We start from the raw sequence: 27564 nt of genomic DNA, 5'->3' as shown, positions 1-27564 counted from the left end.
GAGCGAGTATGGGATACAGGAATATGAGCTGAGTTTGGTGCTGTGCAGTTGTAATCAGGAATGTTAAACCTGGAAGGAGCCTTAGAGATTGGCAAATAATGTTTCCAACCTGACAACACACGGAGTCGCCTGAAGAGCTTTATAAAAATACAGATTCCCGGGTCCCACCCAGGATCTACTGACTCAAGGATCCAAAAGGAGACCTAAGAATCTGTAATTTTAAAAGGCTTTTCAAAGTGGCATGTAGACCAGTAATTGAGAATGACTGGTAAGAGGTTTGCCAAAGTCACAAGTAGTTATTAGCAGAGTTGAATGCAAACTTAGGGCTCTCAATTCCCAACTCAGTACTGCAGCTCAGGGTAGATTCTTATCTTTCAGTTACAAAGAAATATTTTTCTTTTTTCTCAAATACACCTTAGAGTATGAAATAGGAACCCCTTTATCTTGAAACGATGGCCTGTAATGTACTTAAATAACTTTAACCATGAGATTGTTTGCTATATCTCTCCCCAAGTATCGTTAAACATCTACCAAACACTGAAGGCATTGCAATGTCCTTAGGATGGTTAAAAAGTTACCGAAGTGGAAGACCCTTACTATAATCCCTTTCAAGTTTGTGTTATACTATTATTTAGAGACAAGTAAACACATCTAATTCATTTTAGCAGAATGTCCTGTTCTAAACACAGGTTTTGAATATTGTATTCAAGGCAGCTAAATAATATCTCTAACTGAGTTCTAATAGGGGATATTAAAATTAAAAATGTGTCTTTGTTTCAAGCTTTATGAAATTAAAACTAATCCAGTTATTCAATTCTCCAGTTAAATCTTTAGTTCAAAGATGAGGGAATTTTGGGTTGAGTCATAATCTGGCCTCTTACATTATTGAGACTCTAGGCAAACCATTGCCCTCTTTCCTGGGCCTCAGTTTCCCCTGGCAAATGAGGATAAGAATCCACCCCGCCACCACAGCCTATTTGCCTAGGGTCACTGTGTGAATGCCATGGAACAATGGCTATGAAAGGGCTTTAGAAACGACGTAGGACTATATAAGAGGCACAGGAAGGAACAGCTTTGGGAGGAATTTTTTGTTGTTGTTTCCTGAGAACAGGTCATCATAGTCCAACTTATCATTAGAGGCCCAGATGGTGCTCATGGACATGGTCAATGCCTCAAGAACCCATGTCTCCCTGGTGGCCTGAATGGCCAAGAACATTAGTGGGATTAGTGGCAAACATGGTTTTCAAACTCATAATTACATTACTGTTTTAATGAATAGCTGTGTACGAAGAAGCCAAAAGCAGAATAAGCATAGTTGTGGTTTGGATTTTTTGTTTTCCTCTTGTCAGATTTAACTTCTGGTTCTAAATTTTACAGCAAAAGAGAAGGGTAAAAAGTCATGTTTTAAGATTGCTTTAAAGTTCTAAAGATAGGGAAAAGGCAAAATAAATGCTTATAAAAACTCTGATTTTGGATTTCATGAAGTATAGCCATCTCTAGGCCTTTTCAAAATTTGATCAAAATTAAATTTTAAAGGTTAACAAAGTTTATAGTCATGTCAAGGTTTTTTTCTTCCAACCTAAGTTTAAAAATCGGCATCTATTATTTTTTAGACTCTTGTAGTAGTTTAATGTATGAAAAAGAAGAGCTTATTTTTAATTTGTATTTTCTATAAAAGCAATTATGTTTCAAATTAAATTATCTACCAGTGGTACACATTTTATATAGGCAGTTTAAGATCCTATTTACATATTTACATCATGGTGATACAATGTAGTACTAAATAGTTTAGAGGCCAAAAATCCAAATAATTACGGTTCCTATTAGGAAATACTATATCTGAGGATTCTGGCATGACCATCTATAGCCATTTAGAGAAGTTTTTGCTAGATTGAAAGACTGTCCCACTACAGATGGCCTTGTTTACACTGTACTTAGAGCTCTGTGTACCATTTGGACTCCTCATTAAAAAAGCATAAGTCATTTTTTAAAAGGAGTATAAATGGGAAATAATCCAAAAAGTGGGAGCCAAGATTATACAGAATAAATTCTATAAAAAAAGAAAAGAAAAAGACAAAATACACATGTTGAATATCAGAATTCAGAAAGTGAGATGGCACAAATGGATGATTATATCCAAATATTTGAGATATAACATTGCATAAAAATGAAAGGAATTTTAATGGCTAAAGTTTGAAAACACAGTTAATGTCAAGCAAAGGAGGTCAGCAGTGACATTGCTTTGCAACTCGAGGTGACTGGAGAAGAGGTCAAATGTGTTTAGAAAACTGTCGTACATTTTTCTTAGCTATGGATTTGGCTAGTCAATAGGATTTATAAACAGTCTCACTATGAACTTAGTTGTCCTGAGGGGAAAGAAAAGTCCTATTTTAATTTAAAAGCAGAAGCTCAAGGCAATCACTACAGTCTTGAGTCTTCTCAGTGAGCTCCATTCCCTCTCAGTGGTGTCTGGCAACAGCAGGTGATTGATGGATATATTAGCTGAATGGATAGACTCAAATCTGTGACCTACTGCATCACCTTCAGGATGTATCGATCATTTGAGTTTGATCGCTAAGGTGACAACAAAAAGATTCTCATACCAGAAATTCACTGGAACTCAGTGAAGAGAAGCAGAAAGTGGACACCACTCCATTATTTCAGAAGCCATATAGCCAAAGATAATGCCCCAGGTAACTTCCTTTTTCTTCCTCTAGAGAAACATCTGGGTCTAGAAGTTCATTTGAATTCAGTCTATGAGTTCAGAACAGGAAGGGCCTTCAGCATCTGATTCAATCTATAGCATTCACAATCTGAAGAACCAGCTCAACTCTGATTCCACTGCAAATAAGCTAGAAAAGAGTGAAGAATAGTCCTCTTCTAAATTTGGGTAAGCCATGAGCTATTTCTAGATTTTTCCATAGACTCTGGCCACATTCAGATGTGCACATTCAGAAGGTCAGTGTGGTCTGGAATCTCTTTCTAAATAAGGCAAGCCTGGTTTGATCTGGTACTTCTGAGACCTCATTGACTCAAGCGGAGCATGGATCCAAATCCTGAGGTGACTCCTAGTTCTGTATCTCTTCTGTGATCCAGGGACAAATTCATGCATTAGCTTCATGCTTCAGCTGATTCTCTCCAGCTTTTCTGATTGTCATCAAGGCAGAGCAGAACTAGACTGGCTTTCGTTTTTTACATAACAATCACAACTATGCGTGATGATTATAAACGTATTTTCTAACATGTTTTAAGCAGTTGGATGATAAGAAATGTTTTAATGAAAATATGTGTAACCATGGAAGATAGTAGGGGGTGGCTTAGTGAAAGCTAAATCAGCTGTGAAATGGTAGAAGTAAAGAGATAATGGGTTTGTTTCACTTGGCCTGTGTGGGGCATTTTTTTTTTAAGTCCAAAGGTAGATTAAATGTGATATGTTTGACAATTTAATATACTATCAGTACTGCCAGTTTAGGTATGTGTAATGTAGTGTATTAGATGTTATTATACTAACAAATAAATTTCTAAAACTAAAGGTCTTAAAAAATAAGTTCATTGTTCAAGTAACTGTAAGGTAGATTTTAGGAGGACAAAGTAGCTTTTCTTCTTGCTCTCATGCAGAGACCCCGATCCTCCATCTTGTGTTTCTAATATCCTTCTTGACTTCAGCACCTTTGGTACCCAGCTAGCAGAGGAAGAAGGAGGACAGAGATGAGCATGTGGGAGGAGTTATGAGCCATTCCTGAGAGTGCTGTGAAATATGTTTGCTCACATCCAGTTACGTAGCAAAATCTAAATGCAAGGGGAGCATAGAAAAGAAAACTCCTTATATGCCCAGAAACAAGCAGAAAATCTCATTCAGCAGACAGCAAACAGAATTTGCCACATTTATGGCCTCGATTATGGAATTCTATGATTTTCCAAGATCATTTTGTCTTTAGTCAGGATTATATAGAAACCCATTTCCAGGAAACATGAAAAATATCTTTAGTCTTCAAAATCACTGTTGAAGTGGATCCAACAACCTCTTCGACAGCCCATTCCAATGTCTTAAAACCTCGGAAAGATGATTTGTTTTGTAAGCATGTATAATTCACTCAGTGTAAGAAATCACAAGGGAAAGCTAATCTCAATGTGCCAATAACACAATGAGACGCGTGCTTGTTCGTGTGTTTACATCTTTGTTTTTATTCTCCATGATATATATTTAAAGAATTGCAGAAGAAAATGATAATTTATGACAGTCGCAGGATAATAGTCTTATCATTGTTTTGCCCTGGTAGGACTGAAGAAATGGAATCTAATTCAGGCCACATAGCTCTATGAAGTACTTCTCTGTTCCCTTCTATCCTCATTAAAGTGGAAAAACCCATCTGCTTGGATCATGTAGGTTGGAAACTGAGTAATATCATTTTTTCAAAACAGATTTAATAGTAGGAGTGCTGACCTGTTTGAGGGAGAGTTCAGACCCAGAGAAAAATGTGGTATATGAGTTTTCATATCCATTAGTGTAAAAGAATCAAATTTATTTTTTTAAAGGCAATTATAGAACTACTACAGTTTTTTATTTTTTGTTAAAATCCTGCCTAGAATAATCTACTTAATATATATTTTAAATGGTAAGTATTTTTACAAAGGATTCATAATTTAATAATGTTATTCATTTAATTAAGCCATTTGAAAATGAATTCTTAATAAGTCTAAATACATAAATAGCCAGGGATGAAACTGAGAACCACATTTTTAAAACCTATCCCTCAAAAAGAAAATTATAATCTCTGTGGATACATGTATGGTTTAAAGCACATCTCTCTTCAGACCTTCAAGGTGATTTTAATATCCTGCCTAGTGGAATCATTGCCCACTCCCCCAGGACAAGTTGATAATCAATGATCTGGAAGAATAAATATGTCTAAATGGAAAAAAGTCTTAAAAATATAAGTAAGCTTTGGAAATTAGGGCTTTTGAAAAATAAAGAAGAAAAGAATGAAGAAAGATTAACCTCTCAAATAATTTACCTTTTAAGGAAAATATGGTACTACATTTCCATTTCAGCCATTACATTGTTTTTCCTGTCCTTTCCTGTTCTATCATTGTCTCAAATGACAGATCTACTTTGAAACTAATGAAGATCAAGCTCAGGTCCCCTCAGTGGCTTAGGCCCTTTCCAAGTGCTAGAAGGGAGGGATACTAGCAGCTGCATACAGTTACAGGTTTTGTAAAATTTACAAAAGTAAGAATTTTTTTGCATTATTTTTCTTAAAGCAGACTCTCAAAATTGCATAACTTTCATGTGCCACAAACCTGGATCTTACCACTGATTGGTGGTCAGACAGGAGTGTATTCAAAATAACTCCCACTCAAATGCCTTTTAATGCATGCCTTCGAAGTGCCTTTCCAGATTTCTTCAAATCAACTAATCAACCTCATTAGTTGATAGGATTCTTTAAAAAAGTAATTCCTAGCCAAAATAAAAAAGTAATAACATTCATTTGAGGTAGAGCCACACAGGAAAACATGGTAAATAATAATCAGGATAAATAAGTAGTGCTGCATCTAAAGACACTAATGCATTCATAATACAAATATTTATTGAGCAACTACTGTGCTAGACACTATTCTATGTGCTAGAGATATGTCAATGAACAAAGTAGATAAAAATCTCTGCTCTTGTACAGCTTATATTCTAATGAGAAGGGTAAGATAAATTATAATGAAGTTTGGCAGAGGCTGATGAATGCTGGGGAGAAAAATAAAATGGAAAGGAGGCTGTAGAAGGCTAGGCAATTAGAATGGGAATTTTTTATGGCAACTTTTGTTCAGCTTTATTGAGATATAATTGACATAAAACATTGTATAAGTTTGAGGCATACAATGAGGCATACATTTATAAATTGCAAAATTATTACCATAATAAGGTCAGTTAACACATCCACCACTTCACATATTGACAACTCTTTATTTGTTGTAAGAATTTTTTTAAATTTATTCTTTTAGCTCCTTTAAAATATACAATACAGTATTATTAACTATAGTCACCATGCTGTACATTAATTATATCTCTGAACTTTTTCATCTTATAACTGGAAATTTGTACCTTTAACCACGTTCATCCATTTCCCCTGTGTCCCTCTCCACCCCCTGGCAACTACCAATTTGTTCTTTGTATCTATGAGTTTGTTTTTTTTCAGATTCCACATATCAGCAAGATCATACAGTATTCGTCTGTCTCTTTCTGACTTATGTCACAGCATAATGCCCTTGATTTTTATCCATGTTATCTCAAATGCCGTTTTTTTTTTCTTTTTTATAGCTGAATAATATTCCATTGTGTGTGTGTGTGCGCGTGGTGTGTGTGTGTGTAAAGTGCTGTGGTGTGTGTGTGTGTGTAAAGGCAGGTGTGTAAAAAAGGCCAAGGTGTGTGTATGTGTGCATCCATTACCCATTCATCGGTCCATGGACACTTAGGTTGTTTCCATGTCTTGACTATTATAAATAATGCTGCAGTGAATATGGATGTGCAGATATCTCTTCAAGATAGCGATTTCATTTCTTTTAGATATAAACTCAGAACTGATATTGCTGGAGCATATATAGTAGCTCTATTTTTAATATCTTGAGGAACCTCCATACTGTTTTTCATAGTGGCTGCACCAATTTACATCCCCATCAACAGCACACAATGGTTCCTCTCACTGGAAGGGTAGAATAGTCTAGGAGATTAGGGCGACTGTCTCGCCATGAAGGTAACATTGAACTGATATCCAGCTAAAACATATTCCAGGCATAGGGAAGTGCCAAGTGCAATCCCCCTGCAGATGGAGCATACACATGTATTCAAAGGACAGCCAGGAAGCTAAGGTTGAGACAGAGTAAGCAAGAAGGAGCAGGTACAGAAAAAGATTGAAGAGGCCTTGGGCTCACATCACTCCTGGAGGGCCTCAGCTGCTGTGAGGATATAGTATTGTCTGGGAGAGAGAAATCCACCCCCATCCATTACCCTTCTTCAATTCTTATGACTGGACTAATAATAAAATTGACATAAAATCAGGTTCACAGGAGAAAAATCAATTAATATGTGCACATGCAAGATCATTAATGGTGCTCCAAGAAATGATGAACCAGCCATCTTTTTATACTTTCTAGACAAAGAAAAATTTAATTCGTGAAGAATTGAGAGGACAAAGACACTCAGGCTTGGGTGCTCATTAGTGAGGAATCTAAACGAAGTTAGAGTTTGGATTGTAAATTAGTAAGGGAGTAACACATTTTGTTTATATAAGCTTTTTTGGCCCTGGATTCCTTAACTTTAGCAATAAGGGTGTCTCTCTTAGTCCCCCTCAAGCAAAGAGGGTACTTACTGTTCACAGGGGAAAATTATTTCCTGCATTCACGGAGACAAGGGAGGGTCAAGGTGCCCTTCTTGCACTGTCTGCTTGCGAGTAACTTTAATTCAAGGTAATGTATATGCCATTTTGAAATATTTGGGGGATGGCCTGCTCTGGGCCCCAACAGTATAAAATAGGAAGCCATTGGAGGATGGTGGGAAGGAACTCACGGGGATCTGATTTACGTTTAAGCAGGATCACTCTGCTATATTATTAATGAACGCGCGATGGGGAGAAGTAAGGGCATAGCATTTAAAAATCAGTGTTCCATTGTGGCTTTATCAAAGTATTTTTAGTTGCTTCTGTATCACAGAAAAAATATACAGAAATACCCCCATCTCCACCCTTTTAACAAAGGTGTTCCCCTTTTGAGTTTTAGCTTGATGAAACCATGTTTTGAGAAAAACTGCATTTTTGAAATTCAGCAGCTTAGAAGTGGTCTCAGAGAGCAGATGGTTGGTAGTAACGTGTTTCATGCAAAAAAATAAAAATAAAACCAAGTAAATCTTTGGGGGCTGCATCTGACACTTGTGTCCAGTCCAGCTAGGAGACATGTGTTTATTCTCTTACCATTTATACCCTTACTTTGAGATCCACAAATGAAAACATGATGTAAGGAAAACGAATACATGCTTGTTTATTTTATTCTTAATCACAGTGAAGCCTGAATGAAATTTTCAGATAAATTAAGGGCTACCAGCAACTACGAAAATAGATACTTTTTCCACTGTCAACATATATTCAGGTTAAATATGTATTTTTATGACTCAGACTGTTCATTATTTCTAGAGAATTGCTGTAAATATGGACCTCACTCTGCTGCTGCAGGCTTTGCCTCTAACTGCTAATACCACGGCCCACACTGGGACCCATTTAAGATCCCTTTTTAAGCAGAGTTTCAGTTAAGAAAAGTTTCTTTTAATCATTAATAAATCATAATCATATAATTATTTAATCGTAATCATTAAAAAGTAACTTATAAACCTCAAATAAAACAATTCTTGGTTTGGGCTTTTTAAATTTTAAATCTAATAAATATTTTTCAGAAAAATTGGCCTATTACCACCTCATTTGGTAAAGATTTACTAAGAAAGTTCAGTGTGTCCCTTCTGGTTTCCATCCAGATATCAAACTCAAACTATCATTTTCATCTTGAATCTCTTCCTTGTCCAGTGTTACTTGGGAGTATCACTGACAAGTCAGAAAATGTGTTTCCGGAGATTACCTGATATTTTTACTCATAAATAAGCATACACTTTTCACCTTTGTTTCAGGCTTTTGTTTATAAAAATCACCTGTGGAAATAAGGGTAAAATATTCTTGTTCTTAAATATTAGTCCTCTGTGCAAATATACATATTATGTAAGCTAACATGCATACCTCAAATAACTATAACTCACTAAAGTGTCTAAATATCATGTCCTCTCAGGATATCCTACTTAAATTCAAGAGGCATTTTTTTTTTTTATTGATTGAGAAAGATCACCATTTGTGTACATCACTGTAAAATACTGTTTTCTGCAGTCTCATCTCTATAGATAATCTGAGCAAAGTAAATATTAAAATTGGGAATTTTGAAAAGTAGTGTTTTCTTTACTCCAGAGAAGCTATTTGACCAGCAGGGACATCTTGAATGGGAAGTATAGCTGGCATAAATTAGAAACAAGTTTTACATATTTGTGATATGGGTATCAATGCATAAACTCTTTATTATAAAGAGAAAAAATATTTTTAAGTAATTATCCAACTTCGGTTACATTCTCATTAAGCTCAAGGGTGAACCATTCCTCCCTCCTTGAGTGGCAAAGCACCAAAATGCATTCCATTATATAGCCAACGGCATGAGTTACAATATCCATGGGACAGTAGAGCACAGGAAAATAAACAGCAATGTAATTGTGACTCGGGGTCCCCAAGGTACAGCCAGTGGCTGGAGACTGATGTCTGAAGGACTGGTTCTGCTCATTGCAGTCACTGGAGCCCCACCCCGTCGCTGAGACCTCTGTGTCTTCCACGGTTCCTGGCAGGAAATTGTTCTTCCTACTCAGTGAGGAATATCTAGAGAAAAATCAACAGTCTCCACCCTTTCCCCGATGTTATCTCACTGGAATTACGGAGTGGGGTGGAGACATAAACCAGCTAAAGTAGTAAGAACAATCTGGCTCCAGCATCTGTCACCTTATTGATTGCCAGAGCTGATGCAGGTAACTTGGCTGACCAGCCCTTGTTTCCCTTTCTCTCTCTTCTCTGCCTTTAGTTTCTTCCCAGAGACGTGAGCTCAGGTACAGAGAATGACCTGTATGGAAAGTTCCCCTCAAAGATAAAATGATGACTCTTGAAATAACAATAGCTGCTAAATATTGAGAATGTAGTAGCTGCTATGCATTGTGCTAAGTGCTTTCTAAACATGATCTCTTCTAATTCTTATGGTGGCCTTAGAGCTAAGTATCAGAAAGTGGAGGCTTAGAAAGGTAAAGTAAACTTGCCCCAGAGCATGCAATTAGAGAGTGGTAGAACCAAGATTTGCAATTTAACATACATTTTCTAACTTCATCCTAATAGCAACACTTTTGGTCTTTCCCCACCTTCCACTAGGGGTTATATTAAAACCTAGTCCCAGAAATAGCCTTGGCATTCAGGATGTATAAGTTGATCAGAATGTTACTTTCAAAGAGTTAACGTGTGAAGTTCCATCCAGGTGAGGAAGTTAAGACATGTTCTTATATATTGTTTAATGGTTAACAGGAGGCTCTGCATTAAAGACACACATAGGGGCCAGCCTCTTAGGCTCTAGAATCAGCTTGAATTTAAAAGCCACTTAAGAACTTATGGCCTTGAACACATTACTTAACATAGAGCTGCTTCTCTGTTCTTTAGATTTCTCATTGGTTAAGTAGAAAAAATAGTGCCTGGATTATTGTGAGAATGCAGTGTGATAACATTTATAATGCACAGAGCACAATGCCTAGCACATGGAAAGTACTCCAAAAGTTTTATCATTATCATCATTATGATGATTATTATCACCATCCTAATTATACTCAGACAATATTCTCCCACGCCCAATTCTTTAGTTACCAAGCTTTGGCTAATTTGGCTCTATCTAACTGACAATAAGTCAAAAGAGTATTCATTATATCAAAATATTGGCCAGAGAATGTGTTTGGGAAATTCACAACTGATCTCTTTTGTACCAGCATGTAAGGTTAGGATTACCCGATCATCTTCTTGTTTTATTAATAATGCCATGACATGGACTGTTTATAAAGTTATGCTTCAAAAATAAGTAGCTTATTTGAAGACACATGTTTTCAGCCTAAATTAACTGAGTGGAGATGTACTGCTTCGATTTGTCCCAGACAGAACTGAGTGGAGATGTACTGCTTCGATTTGTCCCAGACAGAACTATTCCCAAGGGAAGCCCCTTAATTCTAATATTAGAAGGAGTTGATGAATAAACCTTTTGGTGGGAGAGGGGACGGCACTTTGGTTTATTTATTTTTATATTTTGTTGATTCCTTTTTCATTTCAAAAACAGTGTATTTATTTTAGCAAATTGAACAATTTGAAAGTATGCAACTGAAGAGTTAATAGTCTTCCCCATCTCACTCCCCTGAAAGATCAGTGTTAAAAGCTGTTGTGTGTCTTTCCACATATTTCTTTATAATAAGATTCTGCTAATACTCCTTACCAAACTTTCCATAAACACGCCTAGCCCTACCTATTAGGTCGAACCACATGAAATTGCCATTGTTATAGCTCCTCACCGTTTTTTAATATGAGCCCTTAAATTGAGTCAGACACCGAATGTTCTGTTTTATGCACATGCCTTACTTATTCCTTCTTGGGTTTGCTTTTGCTGCTGTACTTTCACCGCATACCCTCCATCCCCATTCTTTGTCTGTTCAGGCTGCCATAACAAATTACTACAAGGCTGGGTGGCTCTTGAACGGCAGAGATTTATTTCTCACAGTTCTGGAGGCAGGGGACAGTGTGCCAGCAGATTCAGTGTCTGATAAGGCCCACTTCTCACATGGTAGAAGGGGCAAGGAAGCTCTCTGGGACCTCTTCATAAGGGTGCTAATCTCATGCATGAGGGCTTCACTTTCCTGGCCTAATCACCTCCTAAAGTCCCCCATTCCACGTAAGATCACATCTACAATTACATTTAAACATATGAATTTTTAGAGACACAAACATTCAGTCTGTAGCTCCCACCCCAACTCTACTCTGTCTAGACAATTTTTAACTGCCCTTCAAAGAAGAACATTCTTCAGCTTCTTAAACTCCCTTTACATTCATTGTCTAAATCACATTTTCTAATTTCCTCTGTAACACAATTTAGTAATTTATTATTTATGTTATTTAATACAGATATGTCATATGTTTTGTTCTTTTTCTCTATTACTTCATGTTATGTTGCCTTACCTAGCTTTAAGTGCCTTATAGAGAAATGCTGTGTTTAAATATCTGTATTTATTCAGGCGCTCATCTAAGGGCATAGGAGAAACTGTAAAAGTTTGTTTACTGAGTCTTTCATAATGCAGTCTCTTTTCCTATTAAGTAATTTACCAGTACTGGCATTTGCTAATGCTTACGCCTAGGGATTCTGTAACATTTGTATTATGTTTTCCTCGATAATGAATTTTTATTATAGGACAATTTAATTTAATGGAAATCAATCATGCAAATAACCTCAGATCCTGACCCCAAAAACTGTATTCTGAGAAAACTCATTACCAAAATTTGGATGGATTCTCCAGATCATTAATGATACTCATATTACATTACCCCAACATAGTAGGTATTTCATTAGTTATGTAAATTCGATTAAGGCTTTAAGAGGCTTTTTTTAGTAAAATTCTTACAAAACATCAGTGGCCATTTTTAGGTCTTCATTCTCAATCTGTAAAAGATAATACTAATATTTTTAGATGAATATATTTTTATCAATATTTGGTAATCACTTCCTATAAATCTGAGGTTTTATTTTTGTGGATAATATTTAAGAGGTTGTTTTCATGAATCTAAGAAATTATTTAGGCCTTCAAGTTTATTTACAATAGACTTTCCTTATTTATGAAAATTATCTCCATCTAGTGGACAACTTGTTATATTACAACCTACAGAGAAAAATAGAGCCCTTTGAATATGCCATATCAAAGCCCCTAGAATGTCCCATATCAAACACTTTATAACCTATTAATAAATTTGTACTTAATAAGCAATATTATGGCAAAAATGTTAACTGTTTTAAGGTATTAGTGTTTGTTCTAAAACTTAAAGTGGAGAGTTTCTTTAAGATCTGCTTAATTTAGTTAGAAAAACAATAATAAAAAACAAATTACTGTTATTTTTGGCTATATTCATATTTACTCAATTAAACTAAGGAAAACTAAAAATCACACTTCCACATCTCCTATATTTCTGTTTATAGGAGATATAAGCTTGCTTTTTATTTTTTAAAACAGTAACATTTGAATATTGATGGGAAATCAACTTTTTTTTAATGTGTTCACATTAAATCATCCTCATGCTGAAGAGCTTCCATAACTATCCATAACTATCCTCTGAGAACAGAAATCTCTTATCCTCTCTCTATTCAGAGGTCTTGAATGTCTTTTCAGTTGTGTACTGAATGCTTTCAAAAACGCTCTTTAAATAAAGTATTACTCTTCTATAAAGACTTCTCAACTATCCCACCTTGGAGTAATCTTATCTCCTTCGTTTTTGTGTCTCAGTGTGTACTCAGTAAGTACTTATTTAATTAAGCATATCTAAGAAGAGCTTGCCAGAAATCCCTAATATGTCTTTTTAATGATTAGAGATCCCTTTCTCCTTTTGGCCTTCCTCAAGATTGCCAAAAGTCCCACATACATGAAGTGCCTCTCTGAGTGAAACAAATATTCCCTGTTTGGGTGTCACAGTTACCAACATACATTTGTGGTTTACATAATTATGCATTAGAGCTGGAAGAATTTCAGGAACAGTAGATAATTAAATCCAGTTAGCTCAGTAACTTTGCTCAGGTCACTTTTCTAGGAGCTGGTATTCTTTTCTATAAAATGAGTCTGTTCAAATAGATAATCTCTTATTGTCCTTCAAGGACCAAATAAATGCATTTATAAAGTGACACAGTTCTAAGAAAATTTTAAATTGGAAGACAAGTTTATGACTGGTCAAGCTATATTATATGTTTTTCCTTTTTTTTTTTTAACTAGATGGATTGATTTGAAGTCAATGTTTTATGTAGTCATAGATTCTTAAGTGATTCATGAAATATCAAGACTCTAGCTTATTCTTCCACTTTGGCTTTCAATCTTTGTGTTATAACACTATTTATTAATAATTCCAGTGAAGAAAATAAAAATGTTTTGAAATTTACTGGCTAACAGTTTGGGTAAAGACTCTAATGGGTAAAATATTAGTAAAAACTGAATTTGAATTAATTTATGTATTTGTTCAACAATTTTTAACCACATTCCTGAGTTGTCACCCTTCTCTCGTAAGAACACATGTGAGTTGACTTTATTTTAATGCTGGTTGATGTTTGATTAGAAAAGCTCTTTGTGGAAGGTTTATATAGATTATAAGGACTGTGATGTTAAAAACTGTACATGTGTGGTTCTTTTTTCCCTCAACTCTAAAATCTGTATTGCTGAGCACAATGCCTTTCATTCATGCATGCATTCAGAAAACCACTAGTAAAGGTATCTGAAGCGCTAATGAGTCCCCATCCTCAGAGAGCTCACAGTCTAGGAATGGAGACTAAGTCGTAAGAAGTTTCAATTTACCGTAAATGCTACCAATATAGAGTGGGAAAGTGTCTTGGGAGCACAGAAAAAGGCATCTCATAAAGCTCTGGGGTATCAGGGCTGCCTTTCAAGTGAATGCTATGTCCTCAAGGATGAATAACAATTAGACAGGGAACAGTAGGATTGAGTAATTAGGAGAACAGAAGGATAGATAGTGATAGATTGAGAGAAGGAAATGGTGGTTTAATATGAGTGGAGCATGAAGTGCCTGATGGAAGAGGGTTGCATATTGAGGCTGGGAAAATAGTCAATTATAATTGAGATGGATTATTAAGACTGTCAGAAATTTGGACTTTATGCTGAGGGCAATAGTGAGCTACTGAATGGTTTAAACTGACAAATGACATAGATTTATTTATTTATTTATTTATTTATTAATTTTAGGAAAAATTACTCTTGGCACAAGGTGGAAAATGGATTTAAAAGACTAATTTTAAGGTTGTTGTAATAATGCAGGTACAGTTGATAGAATCCCAGTTAATATATTGGCAGTGGAGATGGAGGGAAGTGGATACAACAGACATTTGTGATTGGATAAGTGTAGATGAGAGAAAAAGAAGCCCAGGTTTGGGGAAGCAATGATATTAGACATATAATGAGCATTTGTTGAATTGAATCCAAATATTTAGTGAATTACTATGTATTTGTTCTTTTCCTAAAAGGAATTCTGTACTTAGGAAAACTTTTCTTTCCAGAATGATTTCTATTTAACTAGAGTTTAGAGAGACTTATGTCTTGTATCTGGGTGGTTATCAAAAGTACACCAGAGCTTCTGAAGACAAGAGTATGAAGTCAATGTGTTTTTGCTTTTGTGTATTTCAGTATTATTATTATTATTATTATTATTATTATTATTATTATTATTTACAGCAGGAATCAGCTGTAAATTTTCCCACCGTCAGTTCCTAAACTGAAATATCCCTTTGCTAAAATGTCAACACGCAAGTATTCACAGCAATGTCATTCCTTCTCTTTCATTCACAGTTTTGATGTGGACAATGGCACATCTGCGGGACGGAGTCCCTTGGATCCCATGACCAGCCCAGGATCTGGGCTAATTCTCCAAGCAAACTTCGTCCACAGTCAACGTCGGGAGTCCTTCCTTTATCGATCTGACAGCGATTATGACCTCTCTCCAAAGTCTATGTCCCGGAACTCCTCCATTGCCAGTGATATGTAAGTATAAGGGTGAGCAAAGAGAAGAGGAAGCTTCTATAGAAAATCAAGTTAGTTTATCTCTAGAGTTGATGATGTAATAAAACCAGCAATATTTTTTATCTACATCAGTCTAGAACTTAAAAAGAATGGTAAGTAAAATTATACAAGTTGAAGATAAATGGTAGATTTAACTTGAGTACACTCACTGTTGATAAACAATTATTTTCCATAGATACATTGTATGGGAAAAGTGAGAATTAAATTTTTAATGGAAACATTTATAATTAAAACATCAACTTATATCCTGGTAGGACCCGAGTTTTAGCTACACAGCCACATGAATATAATATTTCAAAAAGTTTTAAACTCGGCTTGAAAATCCCTGTGATATTAGAGTGCATAGAGTTTTGAATATATCTCAATTGATGTACCATATAGATATTAGCACTGGTTTGCTGGATCATTTGAGAGGTCTTTGCAGGGGTTTGCCTAAATTAAGCCATTTTTGGAATATGAATTGCTGGAGGCAAGCACAGAAAACATTAGACAGAATTGAATATCATTTATAAGATGGCACAGCTTGGAAAATAATTAAAACTGATAAGGAGGTTCTCAGATCATATGCTATCATTAACTCATTTCTCAGCACAATTCATTCTTGTGTTTACTATAGAGTTCATTAGCCTTCTAAGTTGTGGAGGCTTCAAAATAGAACCTTACTCTCATTCAGTACCTATGCTGTCATTTGTGGTAACTATTGCCTCTGTATATAGTGTTGGTCTTCCCTTCCCTCCTCTGCATTTAGACATTTGTCCAGTAACACTCACTATCTTCTCATGACATCATGTCAAGAATTCATGACAGGCTGCAGTTAATCTTGCAGGAATTAGCTTATATAGGGCTCCTGAGGGTCTAGTGTTATTCTTCATTTCCTAACAAATCACCATGTTATCCCAAAAGGTCTAAAGGGTGTTCTAAAAATGAAATTGTGCTCTTCTCGTTTTTACAACCTATAGTTTTTGGTTGCCATTTTATTAATAGTTATAAAACGATAATACAATTTATGTTCTAATCTCCTTAGGAGTGACTAGGGAGTGACTAAATTGAAATCACTTTGATTCAAACACTAAATTATTAAACTTATATTGTGTAGCTGTCCCTATTTGAAGCACTGCAGGAGATATAAGAATACTATGTGACAGTGTTTTTGATTTCAAATAACTAATAGTCTATAAAATAAAAGGTCTCAGATCAAATGACTAGTAGAAAAGACAGAATATAAGCCCTAACTTGTGTCCTTGTGTACTACAGGAGAAAAATATCTCACTATCTACCTTTAATTATGCACAGGTCTACACCATCTTTCAAAAAAAATATGCACTTCCCCTCAGCTTTTTTGGTAATAAAACTTCTTCAGTAAGTTATATCTCTCCATGTTCTGCCACCCCCACCCAAAGAGTCACATTTGTTCTCTATATTTCCTTACCATGTTGTGTTGCCTTAATATTATGAAATCTATCTTCTATTTATATTGACCTCTGAAAATCCGTTAATTCAAGACTTGAAATGAATAGATTCCACTTCCAAAAAGTAGAAGGCATGTTGCCAGTTATTAGAGGAAATACAAGGTGGTTTTCAACTCCTCGTTTTCATCATCATTGTGTTCTCACTTCTCTCCCACTCACAGACCTCTCCTTCACCTGCTCCTCTTTTCACGCCTTAACATGTTTCCCTAAAGTATAGCCCCTGACCCTCTGGTCTCTTCTGTTGAAAAGTCTTTTGTGTAGGGGTTCACCTGTTATCTTTAATCAGATAACTTACCACTCAGTATCTCTGGCCCTGCAACCTCAGTTGAGCTCTAGATCTGTAGCATTTAAATGCTTTCTATAAATTTGCACTTTCTTATTCAGCTGTACCTCACAATCATTAATTAGTACATATTCATCATTACATAAGTGAGCTTCAGATCTATAGCACTTAATCACCTCCTCGAAATTTACTTTTTTTGTTCAATTGTTACCTCATACTCATTAATTAGTGCATATTCATCATTAATTCATTGTATTAATAGAGCCCACTCTTCATCCCTAACGAACTTCCCTTTTCCAATGCTCCTATTTCTATGTTATTTTTTATCCTACTTTCTCGGGTTTGAAGTTTAAAACATTCATTTATTTATTCACACATAATCAAAATACTTATTAAACAACTATGGCGTGTTCAAAGCTCCCAATCTGTAGATGGAGGAGGGCTTGCATTTTCGGCCATTATGATAAAGTGCAGTAGCACCCAGAAGAGCAGCATCTGCCTAATGAGAGGCAAGTAAAATCATGTCAGTTAAGGAATAACAGTCTGCTTGGTGTGAGTAAGGAAGTGTGGCGGGAGAGAAAGAAGATTTGAATATAGTCTATGGGACTTGAGAGCTACAAAGGCATATAAATGAGATCTGTATGATCAAATTATTTTTGTTGCATTTTGATTATTCTGTTGTTGAACAATTACATAGTAAAGTGACTACAGGGAAACGGAACATGTTTAAATTCACAAACTAGTTAAATATTATGGAAGCCCATGTCAGGGGGGTGGTAAAGGGATGAAGGGGTTGGTCCAGATGCAGGAGGCAAGAGGCTTACAGAATGTGTGTGTGTGGGGCGGGGCGAAAGATGCGTGTTGCGTAACGGGGCATAGCACAGCCGGTGGAGAAGAAGAATTAAAAAGCTGCTGAAGTTTTGGCTCTGAAGGAATAAACTAATGCTGATGTTGACATTTGGGATACAGGATGGAGAGTGAATAACATAATGGTTAGTAGTGGGTAATCATTTTGGCTTTTACATAAGGATTGAGCTCTAGAGGAAACCAGACAACAGTTTAAAGGACAAGGTCAGAGAGTAGAAACAACCGTCCAGAGGATGAGGAGAAATTAGAAGAACCAATTACCTTCTGTAATTACTAGGTTTTGGATGACAGCTGGGTGAAGTGTCTTAGTGAAATAACAGAATTAGAAGCCCAGTGAGTTGATGATTGAAAGTGGAAATATCCGCAAGTGCAGGCATCTGTTCAGAAGGTTGATAGGTTACAGGGCAAGGGAAAACTAAAGCTGCTTGAAGGACAATTAGGTTCGAAGGAAAATTTCTTTGAATTCAAGATACTTAAGCTGAGAGAAAGAGTATTAAATATGGAGCTCTAGCTGCTGACAAAAATATTATCATGAGCTCAAGTAAAGGGATTAATCTTGGAAAAGTAATAGAAACAATATTATTTAGGAAGGATAAAGAAGAAAACACAAGTGAAAAAGGAAAATATATATTTGGAGATAGAGGGAAAATGTTTAGAAATTTCATGGCTAATGATCTCTACTTTTTCATTCAAATGGAAAGTATAGCCATTAATAACTAAAGGAAAGAGGAATGGGGCAGCTTGAGAACAGGAGGAAAGGCTTAGAAGAGGCACTCCAACCAAAAAAAGAGAGCAGAATAGAGAGGAGTAGAAAAATGCAGAACAGCCTCCTAGATAATAATGTTGAATGGATGAATGATCAAGTTGAAAGTTATCTCCTCCAACTTCATCTAAGGCAAAACGACTTTGCTTTAGACTGAGACCAAGGACAAACTCGTGGTCAGTTAGTAGACTCTATTTTAAGTAGTTAATTATTTTTTAAAATTATAGCAAATTGATTTTTGGATACCACTGTGTAGATTGTTTCTTTTAGATCCTTTACTCATCAGTACAGATTAAATATAAGCATGCATTTTACAAAAGACCTGCAATATTTCATATTAAATAGTGCTTTTCTTTCCAAAATAAACTTATAAGGATGATGGCCTTATTCATCCATGTACCTATTCAAGTGTTTCTTTATCTGCTAGAACTCAATAAGAATGACAAATTTAATTAGACCATGATACAATTTTATATATTGAAAAATAATGTCTCAACATGTTCTGCTTTCCTGTTTACCCTGGAAATTTACATTGAAGCGATAGGATTTTCCCATGGCACTGACTCCTGTAAAGCATTCTTTCTACCAGAGAGATGAAGTTTCTCTGAGAAGCAAGGTGAATATAAAGTAAATAAAAAATTAGTTTCAGTCTTCAATCTGATACTACACATAACTTCTACACAGAAAAGATTATGCTTTTTCCTCATTTGACTTCACATGTGTCCATATGTAGGCCTCTGTTTTCTTACCTAGTTCATGATAATGCTGGGAAGATACTTAAATGTCAAAAACTCAACCATACTTTACAGAGAATGACATTATCATATATTTTAAGCACTTTTGCTGATTTTATATGTATTATCTTAGTTAAGCATTCCTATTGAGAAAAGCCCTTAGAAATTTCAAATACAAACAGTACCAGTGAAGTTTTGTGATTATCTACTTGAATGAAATGTTTTGGAAATGCTCTTTAAGTTGAATTATACTTTAATTTATTGAGAAAGAGAGAAGGAAAATAATCACTTTCTAATAGATAGATGTCATCATCTTATCCTCTATAAATAAATACTAGGTAAATACCTGAGGAGAAAATAATATTAATAATGGTGGTAATAATAATCAAAGACACATTGAATGTGTATGTCACACTTCACTTTTCCAAGTATTTTCACATCTGCTATCTCACTTGATACTTTTCAATATCCTATGGATAGAGACATTATTATGCCATTTTACAGATGAGATCTAAAGTCCTGAGAGCTTAACCTTTTTTAAGAACACAACAAACACTTTGATCATTCCCAGGAGAACAGTATTTTGATAAAGCCATTATAAACAAAGTGCTATGAACTACCGCAGCAAAATTGCTGAGAAACAGAACTACCTGTTGACCAAATTCATTTGACTAAATTAATTACTTGGCACTATGAACATTTGGTTTTCAGTTATATTTTAAGAATAAAATAAGACGAAAGCTCAAATTGGTTAGAGATTCAATAAAGAAAATATAGGACTAACTCTTGAAAAAATATATAATGCTACAGGACTAGGCTAAACTCAGCATCTAAACAATTATATTTATATAATATAATTTTATGTAAGGCAGAAGAGAATTTCTTGGCAGCTTTGCTCAGAAGTCTGTCGCATAGTTTATTAAATGTATCCCCAATAGCAATTTAATTCTTAGGAATAATAAGAAAAAAAGAAAAATTTAAGTATTAGCATGAGTACAGTAAAGAACTAAATACATGAAAAGTAAATTTGAACTATCTTTAATAGCGAAAAGTATTTTATAACAATAGGAACAACTAGATAACAGAAAGTTGCCTAAGTGCTGTCACAAAGAAAATAACAGAATAAATGGATAATTACATAAGATGTATGTAGTTTTTTCCTCTTAAAGTTCTTCAAAATGCATTTAAAGGTATTTTAACTTCTGAATAACAGTTACTTCTCTTGTACTTCATCTAATAATATAATGTTGTTTATATTAGCCAAATACACAGACATTATACAAATACACTGGGAAAATTAACAGGAGAATTATCAGTGATAAGACCAGTAGAATTTAGTCATAAACGTGTAAGTTTATTAATACAAGCTGCCTGTTAAACCACTTTAATTAAAAAAGACATTTAATTTACCTGGATAATGGGCCCTCTAGTCCCCGTCTTCTGCTGAATAAACACCAACATACAGAATCTATTAACTCTAACTCATACGTACACACTTATACATACAGAATATGGGGAGAGGGCATGGAAAGGGCAGTGAGGAGAACGTGAGTGTACTCAATATATCATAAAAATCTGGGGCACACTAGCCAATTAGTACCCATCACCATACAGAAGTATAGAACCTCAAGGGAAGGGAGAGGTAGATAAGGATCTAAAGGGAGTCAAATATATGATGACAAAAGGAAATTTAACTTTAGTGGTAAACATACAATGCAGTATATATATGATATATTATTAAATTATACACTTGAAACATATGATTTTATTAGCCAATGTCACCACAATAAATTTAATTTTTAAAAAAGTATAGAATCTCATTGATCAGGCCTTTAGAGTGCCCCATGTAGGCATTCTCTCAACTAGTGGAAGATATACCCCAACTGTATCTCATATTACTACCCTTTCTTTAGCACTTATAAAGTCCTTCCACCTTTTGAGACTCTAATTTGAATTTTCAATCATAGCCTTTACCCTCAACTTCTTGTGACTACTGAGTAGAAAGGCAATGTTGCTTCTAGTCCTGAGTTTGAAAAAGGAAGAATGACAGCTTATGTGTCTATTCATCTCTTCTATTACAGGTTACATTATTCTTCCTTAGTATTACTAGCTTATCTTAAGATTAAAAATAGAAAGATATGTAGCATTACATATCTAGTCCTCACTAGATCTAATGAAAACTTTGTATTCCCACTTAGCTAGGTTTTAGATCTTACTGAACTAATGAGCATCTGTCTCCTTTCTAACCTTGTTTTGCCATTTGAAATTCCTCTAACACTATCCAAAGAAAAGTACCATAGCCAAATAATTAAATCCTTAATTCCAAGTTTTCCCAACTGAGGGGTATATTAAGTGACTATGTTTTTAATTGATATTATCACTTTTACTCATTCAGCAATTATTAATAGCACCTACCCCATGCCAAGGTATTGTTTGAAAACATCAGAGATATATGAAAACAAGACAAAAATTTTGTTCATATCATTCATTTCTGTTTTATTCTTTTTAAATTCTAGATAGAAAAAGAGGCTTACCCAGACAGTATTGAGATTCTTATGTAAATTCCTATTTTTCACTTACACATCAATCACTTTAAATATTTATTTGTTTGTCAGTCTTAAATCCTTAGTGAATTGTTCTCAATGTCTTTGCTGTTTTCTAAGCCATGTAAGGAAAAATAGTCACACTGCCAAAACATTTATATGATATGTTTCTTGAGATAGTCTAAGGAATGTTAGTAAATCATCCTCACTACATCTTTGCAATATGGAACATTTAGAGATGTGCATTATGAATATGGAGAAAACAAGCCTTCAAGAAAAATCAAGTCAGGAAGACCAAACACTGGATTTTGCTGTCAGATTCCTGGCGCTTTGTTTTGTGGTTCTGGACAGATTTGCTGAAGAAACTTCCCCAATTTTCCATCTGCTTATTGCATTTTCTCTCAGGCTTTGTGTCAGCTTTCTTTAATTATTTTGAGACTTTTGGTTTTTTCTTAACCTTGGTTGGAAAAAAAATAATGTCCAGCCACTGACAACCACAGGTACGTCTAAACATATGTACAGCATCAGTTCTTACAATCCCTTCATTAAAAGCAGACAAGTTAAAAGCAGAAAAAGAAAGAACAGCTGCTCGCACCTCTGCAAATGTGGGAGGCTGCACTGTGACAGGAAATCATTTAAGCAATTCGGTGAATGACCTTGTTTTCTAGTAAATGTTATGAATGAACCCAAGACCATTGTTTCACTTCCAGGGAGAACGAGGCTGCGTGCAGATCTCCTGTTTCCATGTCTCAACATCCATTTCTATGTTGGAATTTAGAGAACTTAAGACTAAATTTCTTATTTCCGCCATGGCCAATTTTGTTTTTTTAGCTGGTTATTTTTTATCTGTCTGTTTGTTTTTAGGTTTTTTTGGGGGGCGGGGGGGCAGAAAAATTAGAAAATAAGCATTCTGATTTATGTGTTATCTAAAGGTCCCTATAGTGATTTTTTTAAGTACATTAAAATAAAACTTACATCTAATCATTATTATTTTCAATTATGAATACATTTTTATAGGAGCTAAAAAGAGGGCAGTTGGTAAAAAGAACTTTTTTTACATTAAATCATGGAGTTAATTTCATGTGTCAACTACTAATTTTTTTTGTTCGCTTGTTTTTTCTTGTGCATTCTTTATCCTCAAAACATTGAGTTTCCATTTATTTATTCAGCCTTCTATAGAGATTAGGTCATATTTCTAACGCGTTTTACTAATTTGGGGGTGTTCTCTTTTATTTGTTTGTTTTGCATTTGTTTAAATGTAGCCAGCTTGTACTATTTATCCAGGAAAGGAACTCAATGTTTCCCAGACAGACGGCTTATCTAAAATCTAGCTCTCTAAACACAGTGGAACTTTGAAAGTGGTAAAAGTATGTTTCAAAGATTGAACATACCTAGCATTCATCACTGTAAGTTCAGGATATTTACAAGTTCCACCATGTTTCCTCCTCTGTGGCTTAGCTGTGCAGATGCTTTGAGAGTTAAGTACACACCTTTAGTTTTTTGCGAGTATTTAGTACATGCTTAGGAATATATAGATAAGAATATGTTCTTAAAATTGCCTGGCATCTCTGTGGTCTTTAGAGTTGATATACAATTCTTCTATGAAGTTAGTAATTTATCTTCAAAACAATCATATAAGAAAACTTGGGAAAATATCATTAGTTCAGATTTAGAAATCATAAAATGCTGCTCAAAAATGTTGTCTGTCACTATCTCTGTCTCTGTTTCTCAATTCTCTCACACACACACACACACACACACACAAACACACACACACACCATGAATCAGGATCTCGGACTCTGAACATACTGATTTTGAGCAGGAGTTGTTGTTAGACCATTCATTTGGCATTTACAGGCAGGTACAGTGGCCTCTAGATGGGAATGTAATCTATAGGTATAGCAATTAAACTAAAATATTTACTTCTTTCTCAAGGATAGAGTTTCTTGATGGGCATCTGGGTAAATCTTTTGACTCAGGTTTTTTGCCAAACAGTGAGGAGTTTTCATTATGTTAATGTTTCAGTGATTTTTGCCCCCCAAGATTAGAATAGGTGCTTTTTTCCCAGTTATATAAAACATTGCCTTCCTTTGGAAAATGTATAATTGTAATTTTGTAAAGATTGCTCAAGAGCTACACTGGTTAACATGATAGCCATGTGACTTTCTTCTTAAATTAATTAACATAAAATAAAAGTAAAAATAGTTCCTCAGTTGCATTAGCCACTTTTCAAGTGCTAAGTAACCTACATGTGACTAGTAGATATCATATTGGACAACACAGATAGAGAATATTTCTATCAGAGATTTCTGTTGGACAGTGCTATTCTGGAGTCTAGAATATATATTTCTGTATGGCTTCAGAATAGTTGAATCCATTCGAGCGTGCAGAGCAACATGATGTTGTAAAAACTAAACAGCATTTTGAAGCCTGGGTTTAAATCCAGCTACACTGCATATTTCCATGCCTTGGGTTTTCATGACTCAGTAAGCCTTCTAAAACCACCTGAGAGACTGACCTAGAGTTACTAACTGCTCCCTTTGCCAGGTAAAGGATTTTAACAAGAAAATTCTCATCAATATACACAATTATTTTATTTTTAAAGAGAATTTCACTTCAATAAAAAGGGTATATTCTTATAATAAAGGACAGTTTCCAAAAGAATATGCTAAGCTTTTCTAAAATCTTACTCCATGGTCCGTGTTTGTTCTCGCTTTGGCACAGACCAGTGAACATTCTGTTGGGCAAGCACCAGATCTCAGCCCGGCATTTGGAAATCACTTACCATGGGCATGACCACCAATGGGACTTAAATTCTTAGAGCCCAGTTCCTTATCTTAGAATGGGGATATAAGCATTCATTTAATGCAGAGTCATGAGATTTAAATACCCATGTATTAGAAGAGCACAGAGTCTGGCAGAGGAAGCACGTATAAAGTGTACTGCTCTCACTTCTCTCACTTTGATCATGCCCTTCCTTTTAATATATCAAATCTTTTTACCACATGAACACCTTTAAAAATTGTTATACTAGCTACCCATAAATCTTTTCCCCAGGAACCCATCCTGGAAAAAAACTAGAGAGCAGGGCCACTGACGTTAAGAACAGCCCTGTCAAATAAGATAAACCGTGAAAGAAGAACCCGTTCCTAGAACACAGAGTGAAGGCACTTGTGAAAGCTTGCTGTGTACTTTTTCCCCTTCCTTCTTCCCTCTCCACGTAAGTCAGCACTCAGAGCTATGTCACAATAATATGTGACATCAACACTCCTGGAAGTCTATTGTATTGGCTTTTATTAAACAAAATTAAATATGCTATACACATGTACAAAACAGTTTTTAACCTACTAAAATTGGAAAATATTTTGATATATACTTTCGAAAACGGATTCTTTTGTACCACTGTATAACTTACAAGCTTGAGGACGTTTATTGGCATCATGTACCTTCTCTAACAAAGACAATAGATGTTTTATGATAAGTAAAAAAGACATTACACCTCACACTATAGAATTTTTTGCTTATGTTGCATGAACTCTAATTCTCTTTGCTTTATCATTAAAATATATGATATGAGCACACATGGGCCAAAATTGAGGAGTTTTGTTTTAAGGACTTTTTAGATCAAATATCGGGCCAGTCTCTAACCTGTAAAATGTTAAGAAGTGAGCAAATAAATGATTTAAATTGCAGAAGACTAAATAACTTCTAAGGTCACATCCATTTCTAAAGTTATACGATTTTTTAAAAATATTTAATTTTTTTAAGACTTCACTTCATAGAGCAGTTTTAGGTTCACATCAGAATGGTACATTTTTTATAATCAATGAAACTGTGTTGACACATTATATAATGTTTTTAATCATATGAAGTATACCTTAAAATGTAATGTTTGTAGAGCAGATGTGCTTTTCTATTGAGTAATATAGGCGAAATAATATAATAAATTCTATTTATTCTGTTAAAGATGGTAGTAGTGTTTTTACCTGTAGTAGATTTCCCCCACTTCATCTGAAATAGAGAAGGCAGAAAACCAAAATGCTTATGTGAAAGAAAAGGGAGCTCACACAATTTCCTTAGGATTATACACACATACACACGTGCACACATGATATATATATAATTTTACACATAGGTATTTACATATAAATGTATATGTACATAGATGCTATTTTCAGAAGCCTTTGTTAAATATGACATACATATAGTCTTGCTACATTCTGAATATAGTCATACGACATTTAACTATCAGCCAGAACTATCAAGAGGGAAAACAAAATTTTTTAATTTCATTTTATTTATTATTTTATTTTAGGATTTTTAGGACAAGAAAATCAGTAGGTGGGCAGAACTTGTTTTGTTTTATAAGTTACTGGTGATATTTTGATATATATTTTTTTGCATTTGTATGTAACTCCTATTTTTTATCTTTATCATACATATCACCTACATGAAATGGAAAATGTATTAAGATTGTGCATTGTTTTGAATGTGCATTTGGCATTGATAAATTCATTACAGATGCAGAATTGCATAGTGTTTAAGCACAGAGCCACGGAAGTCATGCTGCCTGAATTTGAATCTTGACCCCATCGCTTCATGAGCATGAGATATTTTGGCCTTGTTCCGCCTCCCTTTCCTCATTCACAAAAAGAATTTAGTAAGAGATAATCAATATAAAGTGCTTTGCACAGTGCCTGGCACATAATAATCATTTGATGAATGTTAGTTATCATTATTGTTTTATAATAATTATAAATTTTTACAGTTATTACCATCATTATTTATAATATTGTTGGATATTTGTACTGTTTTCTTTAAGTAATTATATTAAAAGTCTGTTTTAAGAAATAAAAAGTAATAATGGTATCATATTATAAGGGCCCCAGTGCTAAAGTCACGAAGACGTTAAGTTAATTGCTGGGTATCAGTGAAAGAGATTTTAGGATAAGCTACCATCTGAGTCTATTGGGAAATTAGAATTTGAAGGCAAAGAAAGGGTTAAAGGTACATAAGATAAGCTTTTTCCTTATAAAGTTAAGAACTTGGCCTCATTCATCAGTTTTTATAGAATAGGGTATTGACTTATTTGTTAAAATTGAGGAAAAGTTTATAATTTGGTTTCTCCTTTTTGTTCTAGTATGGAATATAAATACAAAGGTGCTCTTCAAATGGGGGAAAACATTTCAATTTGATGACTGATAACTATAGTTAGAATTACCAAAAAATGGTTGATGCTGCGTATATACAAATACATGCAAATGGTTTTGAGTTTGACATAAACAATTTCAGATTGGAAGATATTACCTTACAGAACACTGAACTGCTTTAATTTTGCTTTTATATTAATTTATATTATTTTTGGTTGTCATAAAATGTTGTTAGACGTTCTTGCTGAGATATATTTCTGTAGCTGTGATTTTTGACCAGAGGACTAAACTCTTATGTTAAATGGAGTCAGTCCTTTACTTTTAAGTGGCAAGAGCTTC

General features: G+C 34.7%; 1 protein-coding gene across 10 annotated transcripts in view; it reads left to right on the top strand.

The window, feature by feature from the left end:
* Window positions 1-27564, top strand: part of PDE4D (phosphodiesterase 4D) — a 1171348-nt gene that overhangs the window by 960535 nt on the left and 183249 nt on the right. For all 10 annotated transcript variants that reach the window (XM_039870226.1, XM_039870227.1, XM_039870233.1 and 7 more), the window contains one exon: window positions 15185-15376. In XM_039870226.1, coding sequence (XP_039726160.1) covers window positions 15185-15376 — 192 coding nt within the window. The remainder of the gene's footprint in view (window positions 1-15184; window positions 15377-27564) is intronic.

The sequence above is a fragment of the Pteropus medius genome, unplaced genomic scaffold (genome assembly GCF_902729225.1).
Source record: "Pteropus medius unplaced genomic scaffold, Ma_sr-lr_union100, whole genome shotgun sequence".
Lineage (NCBI taxonomy): Eukaryota > Metazoa > Chordata > Mammalia > Chiroptera > Pteropodidae > Pteropus > Pteropus medius.
The sequence above is the reverse complement of the archived record's forward strand: the minus strand, read 5'-3'. Positions and strand labels throughout refer to the sequence as shown.